This window comes from Lissotriton helveticus, chromosome 1_1 (assembly GCF_964261635.1).
Source record: "Lissotriton helveticus chromosome 1_1, aLisHel1.1, whole genome shotgun sequence".
NCBI lineage: Eukaryota > Metazoa > Chordata > Amphibia > Caudata > Salamandridae > Lissotriton > Lissotriton helveticus.
This window is the reverse complement of record NC_136057.1, coordinates 1,260,064,469-1,260,087,057: the sequence shown is the minus strand read 5'-3', so window position 1 is coordinate 1,260,087,057 and position 22,589 is coordinate 1,260,064,469. Positions and strand designations below refer to the sequence as shown.

General features: G+C 45.4%; 1 protein-coding gene across 1 annotated transcript in view; it reads right to left on the bottom strand.

Annotated features, from left to right (window-relative positions):
- The window catches only part of LAMB1 (laminin subunit beta 1), a 298,596-nt gene that overhangs the window by 251,848 nt on the left and 24,159 nt on the right, over window positions 1-22,589 (bottom strand). The window contains exon 2 of the mRNA XM_078680114.1: window positions 538-722. Within this exon, the coding sequence (XP_078536240.1) occupies window positions 538-722 (185 nt within the window). The remainder of the gene's footprint in view (window positions 1-537; window positions 723-22,589) is intronic.

Below are 22,589 nucleotides of genomic sequence, written 5' to 3'. Positions count from 1 at the left end.
CTGCAGGCTGGAACCTCCCAGCAGCTGGATTAAAGAGATGAAGTCACCAAAAACACAAACACGGCAAATTACGACCCCAGGACTAAAGAATGCAAATGTAAATCATAGTATCAAAGTTAGTTAAATGATTTCACAGAGAAAGTTAAAATGTTCGTTGTTTTAGAAAACACAAGATTCAGTCCTGGCTGCATTTGCCGGCTATCGTTGTACATACACAGCTGCATAAACATTCGTTTGCTGTGTGTTTTACAATCACTGTGGAAACTCTTCCCACCGCTCATTCCGGGGAAGGATGAAGGCTTCTCAGACTGTAACGTGCAAAAGGGAAGGAAGAAATCCTCGCAGGTCCAACTGTGCCAACAATGAGCGCCTGATGACAGCTTCCCCGCCAGATGTTCCCCATAAAGTGCAGGGGGGGGGGCTATGGGAACATTTCTGAAGCTCAAGTGTGGAGGGGACGGGAGTCGCTGTGATGAGACGCTGCTGCTGGGGTCGTTGAACCCACACACTCCCACGGGATGCAGTACTACTCCTTACCTGCAGGTGGCTCACGATGCAGTAGGGCTCGGGCTTGTGCAGTCCGCACGTAGAGGACGACGTCAGCTGCTGCGCTCGGCCAATAAGAAGGTCGCCTGTAGCAGGGTAGCAGCTTCCTTCTGCGCAGCCATAGCTGAACTCTGGCTCCTGGGCTCGAGTGTGAAGAAGGCACGTGAGGCACAGCACTGAGGAAAGAGGATAAAGGGGTCAGACAGGTAGTACGTAGAGAAGGGCTAATCAACATAGAATGATTATTGCCCTGTTAAACTCGCGAGGCATCAAAAAGTGGCTGAGTTTTAACTACTCAACAATGAAACATAAGGGGGTTCCTCCAAAGGAGGAGACTGCGTAAGTGAAACCTGCTAATTTGGGGGAACGGTAAAATAAGTTAAAAAACATTTCTGAGGTTGGGCAAGTAGGGACCAGTGCTATGAGTGAAGTTAACAATAAAATAAACGTAAAAGGTTCTACATATACTGAAATAAACAGCTCAGCAGGCATTATGCTTCTTCACAGATGATTCAATGACACGTGATTAAAACTCTGGAAACTGCAGAAGGGCCATTAGGGCTTGGGCCAAGTCAGTTGTTTTTCTGCAGTCTCCTCTGCTGGGCGTCTTAGTTTGTTGTTGTTCTTCATAGGATACATAAATCGGTCTTCTTGGTTCAGGGCTGCCCCCTAATTACTGTATTTAGGGGGTGTTTTATGGGTCTCAAAGAGTGACTACACTCTTGGTTTGCTTAACCCACGTGGGTGAGTGGGCACAATCCCTAATCCTGATTGGAGAGTGCCTGCCATCTGCAAGATGGTGGGCACTGAAGAGTGGGATGCACCTAGCCTCCCTCACCCGAGGGGTGGGGTTGGGAGAGGCCTTTCTTCCCACTGAAAAGAAGGGGAAGACAGGAAGGGGGCCTGCTCCCAATAGCAGGAGAGGCTGGGGGTCGTGTCACAAAGGCGGCAAGGCCTTTGAAGCTCCCCTACCACAGATCGCTCTTCCTGACCTGGAGTAGGTGTGATCACCTCCACACAGGAAAAGCTTTGTTTCTGGACTCAGGGAGCAATGGCTCCCACTCCAGGGGTCCAAAAATGCAATGTGTTTTGTGGTGGCAAGTTGGTGTTTACCAGTCAGGGAACGCACCAGAGGCTGGTCATTTTTCAGGGGGCATCTCTAAGATGCCCTTTGAGTGCATTGTATAATAAATCCCACACTGACATCAGTGTGGGTGTATTATGCTGAAATGTTTGCTACCAAACTTCCCAGAATTCAGAAAAGCCATTATGGTGCTGTGGAGTGTGTAATGACAAACTCCCAGACCATACACTCTTTTGTGGCTTTACTGCACTTACAATGTCTAAGAATGAACTTAGACACTGTAGGGATGCAACTGTACCCTAACCAGTGGTATAGAACACCCAGCTTTGAGGGGTGTCTTACCTATACCATAGGCAGCAGGTTACATGCATGGCACACATGGCACACAGGTATGTGTGCCATGTCGACTCTTCACTTTTCTCTCCACCAAAACATGCAGCCTGAAATTGCAGTGTGTGGGTGTTAAGGTACAGGACCTCTAAGGATGGCACAACAAGTGCTGCAGCCCTTAGAGGCCTTTCTTGGTCACAGTGCCCTTGGTACCTATGGTACCTTTTACAAGGGACATACATGTGGCCAGAGAAGTGCCAATTGAGGGTACAAAGGTACAATTTGGGAAAGGACACAGGCCCTGGGAACCTGATGGCAGGGACCCACATCAAGTCAAAGTGCATCAGAAATCTGGCAAAAAGTGTGTGGGGGGGTTATTGAAACCCAGCTTCCTACTTTGCTCTCCCCCACTCAGCAATTTTTCGTATCCCGTTCCCCAATCACCCTCCTTCCGCTGTGTTTTCTCCCTCCCGCACCCCATGGCTGCTTGCCCTGTGCGTCTTCAACCGTAATGGAACAGGCCTGCAAATCATGTTCTTATCTTCTTTTTCAAGCCAGGGAATGTTATTTAATTTCCAGGAGAGCATTCACGAGGAGAGAGTGAGAATTCAGCAATCCCCTCCATGGTCTCCATTGCCTTGCAAGGTCACGTGAACGCTGTGTTTCAGCTGCCTTTCACTCACCCCTCTCCCCACCCCTGAGATAGTTACAAAGAACAGGAACACATCATAACAGGCTCCTGGTTACTAATAAAATAGGCTGCTGGAAAGGCTTGCTTCAATTCACTATATGGTCATTGTAAAGCACTGGAAGGTCAGTGTAAAGCGGCACATGCAACCAACTGCATTCCTAGGCGCTGGAGTGCATCTGTATAGTAAGAGTTTTGTAATTTACAATACAGTGCACTGTACATCAGCAACCCCTTCAATGGTCTCCACTGCCTTGCAAGGTCACGTGACCACTTCATTTCAGCTGCCCTTCACTCACTCATTCTCACCCCCTCCCCACTCCTGAGATAGTTACAAAAAACAGGAAAACTTCATATCGGGCTCGTTGGTCACTAATAAAACAGGCTGTGGGAAGAGCTTGTTTCAATTCACTGAAAGGTCATTGCAAAGCACCACATGCCACAAACTGCACCCCTAGGCACTGGAGTACATCCAATAGTAAGCGTTTTGTGGTTACGAATACAGCGCACAGTACATGGTTTCTTATTTTGCAGAATTACAGGTTAAAAGCAAATGAGCAGTTTTGTGCTGTATTGGGTTTTGCGCTCTATCAAATGGTAAATTTAATTTAGGATGCCTTATTTACGTATGCCCATGGTTACACATTCGAGAAATGGCGCATCACCTGCAGGCACTTGGGTGCTGCATCTGCATGGGGGAATAATACCATCTGGCCATGCATGCTGAAACTCATTGACAAAAGTTAATAGCTTTCGCATTGCCAAGACCACTTGGCTGCGCCGGTCCTTGTTTTTTTCTTGTTTTGCACTTTCCAATTCAGCTATCAGATAAGTATCTCTTCTGTCGTCTGTTTAACCACAAAGCTTGCAGCTTTGTCTTTACTTCTTGGCAATGACATTTAAAGCTTAGTTGGCAGGAATAAACCACATGAAAGCTTGGCTTGTTTTGGGATTGTGTGACCAAGAGGACCTCGAGTCGAGCCAGAGCTGGGCATCTGGCTTGAGCATTCAGTGACTCACACACCTGCAATTTAAAATATGCAGATTGCTCGTCATGGCATCTTTAGCTTGACCTTTGCCACTTTTCCTATGTAGATACAGCGTAAAAAGCTGCTCATCCAACCTCACCTTTATAACTTTGGTTCATTGGTGTTGGTTGAACTGCCCTAAAAAATGAAGCTAGACATCTAGAAAAGATGTGACAAATTCCAGTGAGTAATTTAGTATGCTATTGTTGGATGTCTTTGCAGTTATCCAAAGGTGATGGATCGAAGCGGGTTGAAAACTGAACTGGAGAGATAGATTTTTGTTGGAGGAGTATGCAAGCAAACCTGACTTATAATAAAAAAAAGGTTTAGGTTTTAGTGCCCTAGGTATATTTTTCACTGCCTAAGAAATAGTGCCTAGAGCCCTCAGTAGAAGTATAGGAAGTTAGAGTAGTATATCTATTTAGTTTGACACCTTACATAGTGTTGAAGGCCGATATATATTATCTTAGTCTGCAAACAGCTCAGTCTTGAGAAATTTCCTGAATTTAAAATGATCAGTACAAATTGGAGTAAGTGAAATGGGAGTTTATTCCCATAGAAAGGGGCTAAGAAGGAAAAAGACCTTCCACCTGAGCTATACTTTCTTATCTGGGGGACTGTAAGCAGGGCTTTGTCACTGGACCTAAACAGTCTACTTGGCCATCATCATCTACATGGCCATTGTTATGGCATACCCTAGCAACAAGGGGAAGCCTAGTCATCTTAGAAAACAGTTTTACTAATCTGAGAAGCTAGTCCTGTGCTTCCCTGCCTCAGAAGCCCATGAAGATGATGGCAAGGCACTCTCACTTGTCCGAAGAAGGAATTTCTTACATAGAGACTACTGGTATTTTGGATGGCCCTTGAATACTGGATAGGGAGGGTTAAGTGCATCTCCCACACAGCCAGTCAGTGCTTTGGATTCGTCTGGACTTTAAGATGGAGAGCGACATCAGCACAAACTGATATTGTAACAGGGACTAGGCCCTACAACCAGATTCTGAAAGAAGCTCAGCCACTCTGTGGTGGAAGGACCCTGAACTACCCTGTCAAAACAGAGGATCAGACCCCTGACTGAAAACTGTGTGGAGGTCATCTCAAGGAACTCACATGCACAGAAGCTACAAGGACCTTGTCACCTAGTGTTCCATAATGTTTACAGGCAGTGAACTGGGACAGCTGAACACACTCGATAATTTTGTGTGCCCTCTCTTTTAGTTGCGGGTGGTGGGGCTTGGGAATTGCACATTGTAAAAGTAGTCCCAAAGGCCCACAACAGACTTAGGAGTTGCACACGTAGTTTCCTGGAAGTCATGAATGTGATTGGCAAAGCAAATAGATCTTGCCAATGGGAGAGCTACTAGCTTTGTCAATGTTTTGCTTAGCCATTGGTGGACAGCAGGGTTGCTGCTGTCTAGTGTGTCAGAAAAGTAAAGAAAATAAGCATTTGCATTGTAATCAGTGTCACATTTGTTAAAGATAGAGCTGTTGGCGTTGAAAATAACAATGTTTTTTACTTTTGTTTTTTATTTGCAGTGGAGTTATTATATGTGCATAGCACTACTACCAATGGTATAAAAAAGCAAAAGTAAAACACATTTTCATTTTTAACGCCAACAGCTCTAACTTTAACAAATGCAAGACTAATTGCATTGGAAATGCAATCGGTCTTGCATTTGTTGGAGTTGGAGTTATTGGCTTTATAAATGCCAATTTATTTTTTACCTAACCATGTTGCAGAGTGCAGTACCATATGTGGACAAAAGAGGTCCCCTTGGACCTCTTTTGGCCACATATAGTACTGCACCCTGCAAAGTTGGAGTTATTGGCATTATAAATGGCATTTTTTTTTACCTAGCCATGTTGCATGGTGCAGTATCATATGTGGCCAAAAGAGGTCACATGGGACCTATTTTGGTCACATATGGTACTGCACCCTGAGGAAGATATGATAAATCCACCCTACCCATAATGCATTGCATGCAAGACAGTACCACAAGTACATTCAAATAGCTATGTTCATATATACTATTAAAAGCTTTGAAATATGAAAAAATAATTCTTATTTATTCCAGATTAGGTTGTACTTGGTGTGGAGCTGATGAAGGAAAATTCATAGAAGGTCTCTTATAAATATGAGATGCCCTAGTGAGTAAAGCAACCACTACCAGCCTTATTGAGGACCAAGCCTGTGCCCTGCCTGAAGCACTTTAACCCCTTCCATGCTGATGACGAGCTCAGCTCGTCATCAGCATTACCTACCCTGTGCGGATGACAAGGTGAACTCGTCACTCAACATGTTGATTTTGAAATCCCAGCGCACAGCGGGAAAACCGCTAGCGTGCAAGTGGTTAATAAAATATGGCTATGAGGCTGTATCCTCTCCCTCACCAAAGACCACACCACTGCCAAACTCAACTTCCAGAAAGGAATGCAAGACGTCGCTGTCTGGATGACCAACAGCTGCTTGAAGCTCAACACCGAGAAAACAGAAGTCCTCGTCGCCACCCCTTCTGCATAGGACAGCACCTGGTGACCAACCGCCCTCGGAAGCCCACCTACCACCTCAGACCACGCCAAGAACCTCGGCATCGTACTCGACTCTTCACTCACCATGAACTGACAGGTCATCGCCGTCATCTCCAGCTGCTTCAACACCCTCCGCAAGACCTTCAAGTGGATCCCCCCTGAGTCAAGGAAGACAGTCACCCACGCACTCATCACCAGCAGACTGGACTATGAAACGCACTCTACGCCGGCATCAACAAGTCCCTACTCCGCAAACTCCAGACAATACAGAACACCGCCGCCAGTCTCGTCCTCCGCATCCCCCAAAACAAACACATCATTCAACACCTACGAAGTCTCCACTGGCTCCCTGTGGAGAAAAGAGTCACTTTCAAAATCCTCACTCACGCCTACAAATGCCTACACAACGGACCCAAATACCTCAACGACAGAATGAACTTCCACGTACCCAAAAGAAACCTCCAATCTTGCACCCTCGCACTGGCTGAAACCCCGCGCATCCACAGAGCTAGAGCAGGCGGAAGATCCTCCTCTCACATTGCAGCCAAGACCTAGAACGTGCTACCCACAGACAATTGATACGCCCCCCCCTGAACACATTCAGAAAGACCCTCAAAACCTGGCTCTTCGGCTAAACAGATCTGCGCCCCCCCGCGCCTTGAGACCCTCACGGGCGAGTAGCGCACTTACAATTCCCTGATTAAAATGTAGGAAGTAGCAACACGTGTAACAGGGTGTGTCCTCATGGGAGATTACAAGAAGAGACAAGGCAGTAATAAGGAGGGACTGCTAAGCCTATTGACCAATGAAAACCCACCATTTACAAAGGACCGGGACCGGAGCCACTTAAAAAGATGGGCAGAATGTTTACTTTTGTTTTTATTTGCAGTGGAGATATCATATTAACATAGCACTATTTCTAATGGTATAAAACAGCAAAAGTAAAAAACATTGTCATTTTCGATGCCAACAGCTCTAACTTTAACAAATGCAAGACGTGTTGCATTGGAAATGCAATCAATCTCGCATTTGTTGAAGTTGGAGTTATTGGCATTATAAAAGTCAATGTCTGTTTATTACCTTGCCATGTTGCATGTTGCAGTACCATGTGTGGCCAAAAGAGGTCCAATGGGACCTCTTTTGGCCACATATCGTACTGTACCCAGCAGAAGATATGGTAAATCTACCCTACCCACAATGCATTGCATGCAAGACAGTACTACGAGTACATTCAAATAGCTATGGATAGATGGGGACCATTAGCGCCGGGACACCCTGTTTGAGTAGCTGTGTACTTTTTAAATAGGGCTCCTGGTTTTATGGTATTTATTTTTTTGACATTTCCGTCTGTATTTATCCATATTTATTTTATGCTTTTTTCTGTATTTATCCATTTTTATTTTGTGTTTTCTGTATAAATGAAGCTGCAATGGGTATTTTTCCACATTTATGTAACTGATAAATATATATTCGCATTTAAATGTCCAAAAGGTTTCAGCAGTATACAGTGCAATAGTATTATCTAAAAACACTTGCATTGTTAAATAGCATAAATAACTTAGATCTGCACTTACAGTTAATTAGAACATCTATTTATTTAGGGCTCGTCCTATTAATTCCGCAAGGAATAATAGGACGACAGTATAGTGAGTAAACCAGAGCTCAGAGCTAAACCATCGGGCAGATCGGATTTCAGGCAGTGCACGTGAAAAGCGCGTCCACAAGCCACCAGCCTCTCTCCCACATGCATCTGAAGCTTCCCCCAGCGTGCGCTCTGCCGGCCTCTGGCATTTCTCCTCCCCTCAGGCCGTGACTTGCATTTCTCCTCCCCCCCAGCCCATGTAGACACCAATTAACATCTTTAAGCTTTCCGTTCGGTTCTGCATTTTACATCTAAGGTTTCAGATGATGATTGAATTTATCTTTTTTTTTTTTTTTTTTTTTTTTTTTAAACCTTTATTGGTATAGACAGGATATACAAATCTGGGCCTACAACAAAACTGGCAGGCCATAATACGTGAAAGCAGTCAAGAAGTCCAGAATGGAGTTACAGAATCAATCATAGAGAAACGTAAGCAATACAATCTTAAAAAAGGGGGGGAGGAGAGAGGATCCAAACGGCCAGCAAACAGGAGCAAAGAAGGTTATTTTTTATAATAGGGCGATAAGGAGTATGACAGGCTCGGCAACAATATAGAAGAATCTGGATTCCCAAATCAAACCATCGGTAACAGAACGGCTAAAGGGCAGCCATGCAGGAATGTCAGCACTGTATATATCAGTATAAAAACAGGGCCGTGAACACAAGTCAGTATATAATTAAGAACAACTTTGCATCCCCACCACCCAGTAGCACATCGGAAACAGAACAAAGGGGCCGGAATAGCGACAACACCAAGACTAACCCGTCATACTAACCTTGGGAGAGAAGGAAAAAGGGAGGGAGGGGGGGGGGGGGGGAGAGGAAAGAAGAGAGGGAAAGGAAAACACAAACTGAAAGAGAAGACTGCCGCGCCTAAACAAGCGCCCCGTAGCAAGGAACACATAAAAGAGCAACAATATCAACAACGAGAAGGGCATGGGAGTCTCAATGGAAAGCAGCAAAAATACAAAAAGAAGAACAGCGACATTACAGACCCCACCCCAATCATACCACGGAAGGCAAGGACAGACGCGGCACTCCAATAAAGAGATACAAAAGGGCCATAGAACTGAGGAAAATAAAACATCAAATAAGACCCAACCCACCCATCCCACCCAGCACCCCTGCAGAAGGCTACGGCCTACCCTCCAAACAGCGCGCCTGTCACCCTAAACCAGAACCCGAAATGTAGTAGAGACAAGAGAAAGGAAGAATATAGAGACAAAAAAGGACATCAAAACAAAGGAAATAAATGGGAGGGAGGAGCAAAAGGGCAGAAACAAATACGGTCGGCGACAGCCCTCCACCCAACCATACGATCATATTACATGTGAACCAGAACGACACAATCTCGAGCCCCAAAAAAACGTACGGGGGGGGGTCTCCCACAGCACAATAATTATGAGCAACGTCGCCACAGATCCGTACATCAATAAACCACCGGGAGCCGTGCATCTCACCCCAGTCCCTTCCTAACCACAGTTACCACCCACCACAGGACAGTGTGAGGTAAACAACACGATGCGAGGCAAGCACACAATTGAAAGAGAGTACGAGCAAAACGTAGGCCAGGGAGGGCAATCAATAAGCAAGCGGGCAAAAGTTCAAATAGGCAGTTCAAATGTCTCAGCAATAGCAACAAGGGCAATAATAGACAGGAGTTCAGTCTCGCCGTTAGGAAAAGCGGGGATTTCCCTGCAAAATAGAAACACGACCTCATCAAGGCAACAACAGGCAGCGGTCCACCATTGGTCTCAGGCACCCGGGGAGGATCGGATCCCCGCACGACATCCAAGTCCCCAAACTCCAAACATCGAAGAGCAGGAGGTTCCAAATCCACCGGCCAGAAGACCCGTCGATGGATAGCGACAGTATCCCTCGTAGCAACCTGGGGAGGCGAGGCGGTGGCATCACTGAGGCAAGAGGGGACCATGAAGGAGCGTTCACCCAAGATGGCGGTGGAACGAATCGAGTCTTCCGGAGCACCGGGGGCCAGGGCCGCGCGTAAGGATCGTAAGGCATCAAGAACGTCTCCAATCGTAGGCTCACGCACACACGTCCAGGCCCCCGTGCAGTCCAGCAACCCAAGGCCGTCATCACGAGGAGACCCACAGCACAGGTCGTCGGTAGCCATTTTGTGAATTCAGCCTCCTCACCACCCTCCGCGATTCTCGGAACAGTTCACAAATGCGGGCCTTTACAGATTTCCGGGGGGACCCAGCAATGGCAGCCTCGGTGAAAAAAGGAGATTCGCCCAAGGCGGGGGGCCGTCTGCAATATCGCTGGCGCTCCTCTCAAACAGAGTCCGAAGACGAGGGTCCAGGGTCGATGGACAGAGCAGCGGCGGGGGGACCCCTTCCCACGATCAGTCCACGGAGCACCGCGCCCCGCACCAGCCTCACGGCCGTCAAGGCGGGCCCGGATCAGGGTCACCGAGATGTTCTCACAACGGCTCTCACCAGTGGCGCAGTCTCACGGCCGGGGCCGACGGTCACCACAACGCCAGGCCGGATCCGATAGGCGAGGCCCCGGTCTCAACACCACGAGGGCCCAGGTCCCCTCGGGGGCACAACTTCGGAACAGCAGCACGCCGGAGTCTCCAGGCCAAACGGTGAGTAAGAGCGAAACGTTGCGTTGCTATTTCTTCGGAATTGTGTCGTCTCTGGGCAGGATATACAACAGGATAGGCGAGTCAGGCCAGAGGGCTGACGGAGCCGAGCTACAAGGCGACCATTACGCTCGCGAGCTTGGCTCCTCCCTCCTGAATTTATCTTTAAAGTATTCGGACTCTGTCTCTTTCAAGGAATTCAAAGGCATTGTAATCACCGCCATCCTACTTTTTATTAACCTTGCACACATTTAATCACCCCGGAGATTACTTTTATTGTTATGAATATGTTCAGTCTACACTTTGGGGCACTTCATCCTGTGAAAGTCCATAGGTATGTCATTTAGAATGCCAAACACTGCCATAAAAATGACTGGTTCATGTTATAATTGCAGTTTACTGTTGCTGTGACTGTGAGCTGATTTTGTTTCCGTGTTTTCACGGCGTCCTTTCCCCGCCCCTCTTTTCCTGTCACCTCCTTCCTCTGTCACTCCACTAAAGCTTCCTCTCCTGTTACACTCTCTTAGCCCTGTGACTACATACCACTACAAGTTACTTCTCACCTCCACTGCTGGACTACTATCTCTCCAGTATTCACTCGCGCACTCTCTCCTACCCACCTGTCCCATGCATCCTCATTTGTTTCCGATACCCTCTGTCTCCTTCTCCTCTGCCACGGGCTCTCTCTCTTTCTTTCTCTCTCTCGCCTTTGTAACACTCCCACTACCTTCTGCCCTCCCCTCTTTCTCTCTCTCTCGCTCTCTCTCTCCTTTTCCTTCTCAGTTTATCTTTCTCGATCACTCTTTTTCTTCTCCACTACGGCGCTCTCTGTCCAATAGTCCTTGGCACACTCTCCTTCCTGCCCGTCACCCTTTTCCACGCTGGCCCCTGTCACACTCTCCTCGGTAACAGTAACACTGCCCCTTTCCGCTAGTAACCTGCCTGCCCCCTTCCCTCACCGACGTTCCCTCTGCCACACTCTCCCATTCTCTGTTCACCCCTCTCTCCAGTGACAGCGCCCCCGCCTCTCCCCCGCAGCCCCCAGCTGCAGCCTTTGCTTCTGTGCGTCCACAGGCAGCACAGCAGCGTCGCGTGTGAAGAGAGGGGAAACAACACCAGCAGAGGCGCTCTTTCAACCTTCTGACTTTGATTTGACTTCAAGCCGCTATCACGGGATCCAGCTTATCATCCAGCAATTAACAACCCCCTTTTTCTCTCACAAGGAGAGGTGCCCCCTGCGCCGCCATCACCTGCATGCCAGTTCGTTCCTCATGCGCATTAGTTTTAGCCCTTCACAAAAAGTCAAGAAAGGGTGTTCTTTGAGTTATAGCTTGTTTTATAAGAGTTTCCGCCCCTGGCAGCGTATGTGGCTAGTATACAACAGGAAGAAAGCTAACAGATTTAATCTTGTTTTGCCAATGGATTTATTCAGCAGGATAGATCGCTGAAGGAGGGAGGTGTTAACAGCAAGGAACTGCAAACGGCAGACAGTTCCCTGAAAGTGCAACCCCGTGGGTTCTGCAGTCCCTGCAGGAGTCCGCAATAACCAGAAACCACCACCTTTTCGCAATTTTGTGAATCACAACATTCCTGAGTAATTTGCCCAATACCCGCTATTTTAACTGATCTGCAGTGAAAAACCATCATGTTGTTTGCTTTATTACTGCAGCGCCAGTGACCTCCTGCCCAGGATGAGATAAATAAATCATGGCCGCAGCAGGGCAGGCAGCAGCACAGAGGCACCTTTCCCCAACCCTCCTCCCTATTTGGGGACATGCTGAAAGCTTAGGTAGTATACATTCCTCTCATTGGTTACCATTGGCTTTGTGGTTTGTCACTCACATTTGCTTGCTTTATATTTGCTGGGTTAGTATTTGCTACCTTTATTTTAGTCCATTAGCATGTCTTTGTCCCTCCTATGAAGCTTACCCTGTTCACCACCTCTCTGATAGGCTCTTTCTATTCTTAAACTTTTCGGGAAGTCTTTTTTTTTCTTTTCTTGTAAAACACTGCATGAGTGTGCATATTTTTTTGGGCTGTTTTCCTGAGGCACTTCTCTGCTCCCCCCCTCCCCGTTCTACCCTTAGATGCTCCCCCACCCACTACTCCACATTGTTTTCTCCGAGTCCTCACCCCATCCCTATGCAGCACCCCACTTTGATCTCTCCACCTGGATCTCTCTCACACCCTTCTCTTCTCCCGCCCAGTGCTCCACATTGTCCTCTTTCTTGCCTGTCTGTTGCTCTCCTCTGGCCAGCACTCAACGTTCCTTCCCCAGGCACGCGCATGGCCTCACAAAGGCTTGAAAGCTTGGAGGCAATCTGCTTCCCCGCCCCCCTGGTGTTTATGGCTTTTCTCGCTCCGTAATGCGTTTTTTCCCCTCCCACCCTTCCTTTGATGTCCCCATGGCCTCTGCCTGTCGCCTCCATCCTTCACAGCCCCTCTCTGTCGTGGAATCTCAAATTTGGGGACTACATCTTCAAAACAAGCCTGTTCATGTTGACACTTGCAATTAGAATCCTTTCTTTCTTTCCTTTTATCATTTCTTTCCTTCTTTTCTTTCCTTCCTTTCCTTCCTTCCTTTCAATCCATTCTTGCCTTCCTTTTCTTTCTTCCATTCCTTCCTTTCCATCCTTCCTTTCCATCCTTTCTTGCCTTCCTTTTCTTTCTTCCATTCCTTCCTTCCTTACTTGCTTGCTTTCCTTCCTCCCTTCTTCCTTCTTTCTTTCGTTCTTTCTTTCTTCCCTTCCCTTCCACATTATCACTCAGCACCACCACGGCATCACTCAGCGCCACCACGGCATCACTCAGCGCCACCACGGCATCACTCAGCGCCACCACGGCATCACTCAGCGCCACCACGGCATCACTCAGCGCCACCACGGCATCACTCAGCGCCACCACGGCATCACTCAGCGCCACCACGGCATCACTCAGCGCCACCACGGCATCACTCAGCGCCACCACGGCATCACTCAGCGCCACCCCAGCATCACTCAGCACCACTCCAGCATCACTCAGCACCACTCCAGCACCACCACAGCACCACTCCAGCACCACCACAGCACCACTCCAGCACCACCACAGCACCACCACAGCACCACCACGCACCACCACAGTATCAGTCAGCACCACCACATTATCACTCAGCACCACCACATTATCACTCAGCACCACCACATTATCACTCAGCACCACCACATTATCACTCAGCACCACCACAGCCCCACCACAGCACCACCATAGCACCACGCACCACCATAGCATTATCACTCAGAACCACCACAGCACCACGCAGCACCACCATAGCATTATCACTCAGAACCACCACAGCACCACTCAGCACCACCACAGCACCACTCAGCACCACCACAGCACCACTCAGCACCACCACACCACCACTCAGCACCACCACACCACCACTCAGCACCACCACACCACCACTCAGCACCACCACACCACCACTCAGCACCACCACACCACCACTCAGCACCACCACACCACCACTCAGCACCACCACACCACCACTCAGCACCACCACACCACCACAGCACCACCACACCACCACAGCACCACTCAGCACCACTCAGCACCACCACAGCACCACCACTCCATCCCTCGCCCACACTCCATCCCTCGCCCACACTCCATCCCTCGCCCACACTCCATCCCTCGCCCACACTCCATCCCTCGCCCACACTCCATCCCTCGCCCACACTCCATCCCTCGCCCACACTCCATCCCTCGCCCACACTCCATCCCTCGCCCACACTCCATCCCTCGCCCACACTCCATCCCTCGCCCACACTCCATCCCTCGCCCACACTCCATCCCTCGCCCACACTCCATCCCTCGCCCACACTCCATCCCTCGCCCACACTCCATCCCTCGCCCTCTTACCCTGCCTCTATCTCTCACCCTCCCTCTATCTATCTTTCGCCCTCCCTCTATCTATCTATCACCCTCACTATCCATTGCATCACCACAGCATCACTCAGGGTCACCACAACATCACTATGCGCTACCAGAGCATCACTGAACGCCACAGCATCACTCGTCGCCGCCACAACATCATTCAGAGCCACCACAGCATCAATCTGTGCAACCATTCAAGAACAACTGATTCCAATATGTTGTCTCAATGTTTCAAACTTTATTACAAATGTCACAAACAAATGTTAATATTTCACTTCTGTTCTTGTATTTTCATCACAATAAAATACACTAAATATAATCTTCCAAAAAGTTATTTGCAAAAGTTTAAGCTGTTGCCATTATAAATTACAATAACTTTTATTTAAGTATTAAATATTGAAAAAAATACAACCCATTGTTATTTTTAATATTAATACATCTAAGTCATGTAAATACAACACATATTGCATTACAAATGCTATAGGTGTCACGTTTGCAAAAGTTAACACTATTGCCATTGTAAATGACAAAGTTCATCATTTCATTTCATAACTTTATTTCGATTTCACAAAGAAATCATAAAAGTATACATCAATATAAAACACCAACTACAATAAAACCATGGTACATATTTACATAATTCTGATTTGCATAAACATTCAATAACGGTTTCTAATCACAAGAGTTGATCTAATAAAACTCAGTACAGCATTACAGATGTTTGCAGTTGACAAAGATAAAAGATATTCATATCCTTCTTTATAATAGCACGATCCAAAGGATAATAGTAATGGTCTGATAAAGGTATTTCTTGGGACCTTATACAAAGTGCAAAAAAGAATAAGATGCAGGGTTTTTTGCGAAACCTTATTATTACAGGGGCAACAAGGTAGCTTCTCACTCCACCCCCCCTGCTTTGGAAAGGCAAAAAGGAAGTGTAGAGTACTAAGGTGAAACCTTGTAAAGTAGAAACGCCATTGCGTATTCATAATATATGATAAATAAAAGGGTCGCACTAGTTTGCCCCCAACACGTAATACATATTCACTGTTCCTTAAGGAGCCCAAACTAGAATTATAGGCGTTCTTGATGGTTAACTTAGCATCCTTATTAATCATGCCAGGATTTGTAAACATGCTTCCTAACCCAATTTTATAAAGGGTATCTCTGACATATCGGAGCCATGGAATTTCCCTATAGTACTCAAGTTTAAGGCAATCTTGTAGGATATCTTTTGTCAACTTCAGTTCCTCAGACTGCCAAACTTTAGACCATAATACTAATGGCGCTACATTTATAATGTCACTTGCAAACTCAATACCAACCTCCCCATGACAAAAAATATTTGATGTGCTTGATGGAACAGATAGGAGACGTTTTATAAATTTATTCTCCATAATCTGCAGCTTTTCACAATTTTGTGACCCCCAGACACCAGCACCATAGGTCATAGCAGAGACACATTTAGCTTTATACAAAGTTATTATTTCAGCTATACGTCGTTGTCCTAATTTACTGACAAAGCGAAAAAGATCTTCAATTGATTGTGTAACCTTTTGAACCCGGGCTACTATCAGAGGTTCCCAGTTCAATTTTTTATTAAAAAGGTTTCCCAAGTAATTGAAGTTATCAACTTTCTCTATATTTGAATCCCTCACCATGTACTTGCGGATTTTGACACTTTTCGGACCGCAAGTCATGGCAAAAGATTTAGTAAAATTGACCCCAAGATCTAAATTTCCCATAAACATATCAAAAGCATTCAGGCAAATCTGCATGCTATTGGGAGTAAGGGTCATTAGGACAGTGTCATCTGCATATGACAACATTGGAATTCTTTTGCCATTAATCTGAGGGAAATCAGCACCAGTTTCTAACAAAAAAATTTCTAGTCCGTTCGTGTAAACCAGAAATAAAAAGGGGGCTAAAATACATCCCTGGCGGACACCTTCAGTAGATAATATAGGTCTAGTTTTCTCTCCCCCAGGGCCATAGCTAATTCTCACTGTTGTGGCAGCGTGAAGCCTGCGGAGAAGAGTAACCAAAGGCTCCTCAAACCCCATAGACTCCATCATCCGCCACAATTTACCCTTACATACCGTGTCGAAAGCACTGGACAAGTCCATGAAAGCCAAATGGATAGAGCTATTCTTGGCACCCATGTACTTGCCCATAATCAATGCTAAATTTAAACACTGCTCAGTGGTTCCTTTCCCTCTTCTAAAACCATATTGGGATTCTACAATAACCCCCGCTGACTCTGCCCATGTTTCAAGGCGAGCCAATATCACCCTACCCATTAACTTACATGACGCGTCTATTAATGATATTGGCCTATAGCAGCGTGGGTCAGACTTATCACCCTTCTTAAAAATAGGTACCACAACTGCCTCCAATATGTTCTCTCAATGTTTCAAACTTTATTACAAATGTCACAAACAAATGTTAATATTTCACTTCTGTTCTTGCATTTTCATCACAATAAAATACACTAAACATAATCTTCCAAAAGGTTATTTGCAAAAGTTTAAGCTGTTGCCATTATAAATTACAATAACTTTTATTTAAGTATTAAATATTGAAAAAAATACAACCCATTGTTATTTTTAATATTAATACATCTAAGTCATGTAAATACAACACATATTGCATTACAAATGCTATAGGTGTCACGTTTGCAAAAGTTAACACTATTGGCATTGTAAATGACAAAGTTATTAATTTCGCTATTTTCAAAACAAAAACAAAAATAAAAAATGTGTCATTTACAATACTAATACCTCTAACTTTACTAATGCGAGCCCTATTGCATTGCAAATGCTTGTTTTAAATGTGACAAAATAAGTATTAGATTATTGCCGGTCTAGGTTGTACTTTGTGGGGAGCTGACAAAGGGAAATGTATAGACGGTCTCATATAAATGTGTAATTTGTACCAGTAGTTTCGGGTGCTTGCCACCCACAGTTTATTGGTTTACTGTGCTCCGCACCGGCACTTAATTGTCAACACCGCACTTATAACAGTCTGCCACATGGTGACGCTTCTCACCTAATTTAGAGATGAGCAGAACAACGGTTGTTTATTAATACAATATACATAAAAAAATGCTAGTACCTACCTCCTCAGCCGTTCAATGGCTTTGGGGACCTGGAATAATCTGAGCTGTCGCACTTGCAGGAGACACAGCTGGTTAGTAGTTGTTCTGGCAGCGATGACAGGGGCTATGGGTGGTGCAAGCTGCGGTAGACTCCTGGTCAAGGCCCTGGCACTTAATATTTTACTAATTAGGCACTGTATATTCCTATTAATTATGAGCTTTGTAACCTAGGAGACAAGGCAGAGGGGGGCACAGGGAGGAGCTCTGGAAGAGGGGGGGGGACTCATATAGCGGAAGGCATAAGAGTGGAACAAGACATATACATTTTATTGAAGGGAGAAGATGTGGGTAATGGCAAGAGCTATCAACATTGGCACTCAGGAGTCAGGTTTGAGTCTGGTGTGGCTCAAAAGCCTGTGAAATGACTTAATTTCCAACGCCTGCACAAAATGAATGAGTTCTTGTGTAATGTAACAGATCCTTATGTAAAATGCTCCAATGCTTTGGGCCGAGTTTGTGCGCGAATTTAAAGAAAACAACAACAAAAAACTTCAGGCAAAGCGGTTGTATTTAGCAGTGCTGCTGAGTATGTGCTCTGACTTTAATTATATGTAGTTATAAATAAGGAAGTGGTCCTCAGTTTGAGTCCAATGAAGCCATGGCACCACAGACTGACCAGCCCACGTCCTGGAGTGTGGCTGAGCTGCATGTAAACGAACTGGCAGGAGAGATGAGGATACCGCATTCCCATGTCGGTCCCTCTCCTGCCTCTCTGAACTACAAGCAGAGGAAGGGTCCAGGCCTTAAAGTACCGGTAGCCCGCTGCACACTGGCACCAGATAGTAAATACAGATGATTCGATGTTGAACCGATGCGGAGACTCGAATCGTGTTACCCAGCTACAAAGTTGCAGTTGAAAACATTCCAGTAGGAAAACCGGGTTCGAGTCTTGGCATCGGCTCAACATCCTGTGATTCTTGGCAAATAACTTAATTTCCCCTAAAAAAATACATGTGACCTTGCGAAGTGTAACTGGTGATCCATATAAAGTGCTACAATGCATTCGGGTCCAGTTTGCACTATAAGGGGGCAGGCAAGCAAGGAAGGGAGTGGGGCGGGTGAAAGCAACATGGGGAAAGCAACGGCAATAAGGAAGTGGGCACGAAGGGAAAAAATACAAATGTAGTAGATGGTTCATGCTCCATCGAAAGGAGGAAAGGACGACCATACATGAAGAGGAAGCGACGGAACCAGTAAATGACATCTCCTTGGTTAAACAAATACTCCTTTAAGAACCCTCAATCTTTCTCATGAATAGACACAAACAAATCAGAAGAGACCAAGCAATGACATACATGAATAATTTACAAATCAAAAAAGTTAACTTCATAACTGTCTACATTTTGTAATCCTTAGAAGTATCTCCCGACTACCCACATGTAAGACAATGTAGTTTTATATAATTGTCCATCCTTCTACAAAAAACTGACTTCAGTGAACAATTCACAGAATAACTCACTGAAAGTTAAACGCTCAGCACTGATCATATCTTTACGGTGACTATGGTATCCTGGACCATTTTGACCATGCCTACAACTATTTCCCTTAAATAACAGTGATGATATACTAGACCTACCGTACCCTGCGTGTGCATATTGTGTATAGAACACCAAAAGGTCACTGGTCCCATCACTTCCTTTAACTATTCTACTATAAACTGCCCACCCTATAATACTCTAGAGACCCACAGCCACATTGTTCTCAAAACATCAAAGAATATCACTGACTTCTGTCTCCAAGTAAAATAATCCAACAATAAAATCAAGACATACTAAGCACAGCCATTCCCTGGTCTTCAAAAGTAAGTCATCTATAACCAGCAATGCCTGGTTCACAAAACAACTCAATCGACAAAAGGTGCAACCTTCAAAAATATAATTGTCATTTGTGTTAAAAAAAACATCTTCACAACTCCTTTGAGAACTACAATTGCATAGTCACTATTATCAGCCTCAATTCTCTTCAAAATAATACTCAGACCTCCAACCTAAAAAATAAAATAAAAAAAAGACAAGCTTATTTCGAAAACTTCCATGACAAAATCAACTCCACCAGATAAAATACAGATCTCAAGGATGAGATTCACAAATTTTAAACCAGCTCATCCTCTAAAATTCGGACACAATTCTTAAAATACCTCAAAAAAAGATATTTTAAAAATGATTGCAAATAAAAAATCCTCCAGCCTCTACCTAAATCCTCCAGCCTGATTTATTACCAAATCTCATTTCACCACCCACATAACTGACAATATGCATCACATATTAAGCATTTCCCTAGCACAGTTCTCCTTGCCCAAATCCATTAAATTGGTGACCTCCACTCTCACCAAAAACCCTCAACCTCATCCAGAAATAGTGAACAACTTCTGCCTGAGATCTCATCTCTCAAGTGAAAAAAATGTGCAACCTTGTAATTCAGGTAAAAAAAAATGTTGGTTCGGCAATAAAATACACAAAACACAGAACATGTACAGAATAGTTCCTTACAAAATCATTATTTCAAAAAGTTTTTTTAAATGTATACCCAGTTTGTATATTAAATGAGCATTGTGCAAATCACATAAAATATCACCAGGAAAAGAAAAAAACAACAAGATCATCTTAAATAGCACAGTTAAACGGATTAGTTTATCTATGCCAGGCCGAGATTTGCCAGGAGTAACATACTGGCAAAGTTCATAGAGCCACTTTGATAGGTCTACAACAATTGTTCCAGGCATAGAACAGGTATCTTGGTATAGCGAAGGTGCTAGGCACTAAAGTGTCAGATTTATAAATTATAAAAAGGCACACGAAAGTGTATAATTCCATTGTTTCTCGGGAATTTGTAGCAGGCACCTGTAAACAGTGTTTGAACTTAGGATAGAAAAAATAAAACAAAAAAATGCACCCAAGATAATTCAGTAGCTAAACGGTGGTTAAAATAGTTAGATCGGTGTACAGACGTCTTCCAAGATTGGGTGAAAAAGGATAAAGGTAATGCAGTAAACGGAATGTAATATACAGCCATCTGAGGTTCAACAATATCCAAGTAACCCTCTCTGAGGCACACTTGCTCAATAAGAAGGTATCGGTACTCCAATCTTTGGTTGCCTAATGTTTTTAGTTTCAACCCACGTTCAATATGCAGTTTTTAGGTCTCGGCTGCAAGCGCGGAAGCGCGTGTCCGCCGACTGCCTATTGTTGCCGTGTCTCCTTTCCAGGAGACACTGCTGGCCGCGCGCATCGCCTTGGAGGCGATTTCAAACGAGCACGCGCACTCTCACACACACACACACACACACACACAGAAGCGCCCACGCACGCACGCACATACAGCCTCCCACACACACATACACACGCACACAGACACACGAGTGCTGCCCCCCTCGCCCCCCCCAAACCGCACACCGCACACCGCACCCCCCAGCCCTTTCTAACTTACCGGGGCAATCTCGGGGGACTCCGCCGCTGCAGCTCTTGCCAGCTCCTTTCACGGGGCTCCCTCTTGGTCAAGGGAGCCCCGCAACAGTCGCCTAACCTCCTGCTGGCGGGCCCGGGGTTCTCCACTGCTCACAGGAGCCCCGGGCCGCGATACGCATGCCTCCTCTTCCGGTCCTGACGCGGCCCCGCCCCAGGCGACATTGCCTGACTTCCGGTGGGGAAAGCGAAAGCGATCGGAGCCGGTCGCGCGCGGTTTTATATGTAAAGCAGACTTCTCACAACTCTGTATTAATATATTTCTGCTTTGTCTACGGCGGCGCGAACAAATAATATTAAGCATTATCATTTCATTACAAAGAACTTGGTCACAAAATAATGTTAAAAGCTCTAAATTAAATGCTGCGAGACCTATTGCATTGTAAATGCTGTGCTCGGGTATTATAAAGAGCTTGAGATTTTGTATCCCCCCCCCCCCCCCCACTTCCCAAGCCTTTCTGCAAATCACAGGGTAGCACCAGTGCACTGTGTGAGAGCATTCCTTTTAGAAAGTGCTTTATGCCACTTTATGGATGATCACAACCTAATGTCCAGGTAGCACATGTTAGGAACCATTTCCGAGTTGGACTTAGCTCATTTCATATTAAGCCTACATGATTTACCCAGGCTGACTGCCATAACTTTGGTCTTTGACACATTTGTAGACAGATCACTTTTTCTTTCTCTTCTCCCCACCAAACTCAATAATTTGGACATCTTTCGATGTCTGTGTTTCATCAGCAAATAGCAGAGCAAGAATACAAGTTCCACTCAAATTGGTGCATCATTTAAGCAATTCCCTAGAAATCCTGCAACCTGCTCAACATGCAATGCAAACCATGTGTGTGCCAAGGCATAACCATGGCATACAACTTTATTTACAGACAATGGTTTAGTTTTACCACCATCAGGACCTCATCTGGTCTCATCAACATTTCAATAGTGTGTAGGATTTTTAGAAATTAACCAGCTCTACTAAGACATGCATGGCGTAGAGTGCGTTCCAGACCTCATTCCTTGGAAAAATTTTAAAAACAGATCTATTGTCTACAGATACCACATACCCAGCATTTATTCGGATTACCAGATCTATCTCCACTCTTCAGGAGAACACCTCCTATTCTCGTGCAATAACTCTTCTGCATACCTTAGAGTCTCACATCAATTAGAGTGGAGAGAGTTCAAAGAGAATATTGCCTTTCAACTGACACCATCACTGGAAGTGGGGGGACAATACAATTAACACTAATCCAGTAGCTTCTGTTAACCAATCAGGGAACTTCAGTGTAACTCTGTTAATCTCTGAAGCGTTTTACCGCACTCCCAGTCAATGAACCAGAAATTCCAGACAAAAAGATACAAAGTTAACTGTTTGACCCGCTGAATCAATGTCATAGATTGTGGATAACTGTTTCTGCTGTGGAATTTAAGGGATGTAAACAGAAATCTAATTTCAGTACAAGGACCACAATCGTCAATAGAAATGGTTGTGCCTATGTGGCCATTAAGCATCTCCTCCAGGGAACCAATGCCTCGAGGAACAACAGGGCAGGGAGCCTGTGACACTGCAACCCTAGTTCGGAGGTGCAAATGAAAATTCA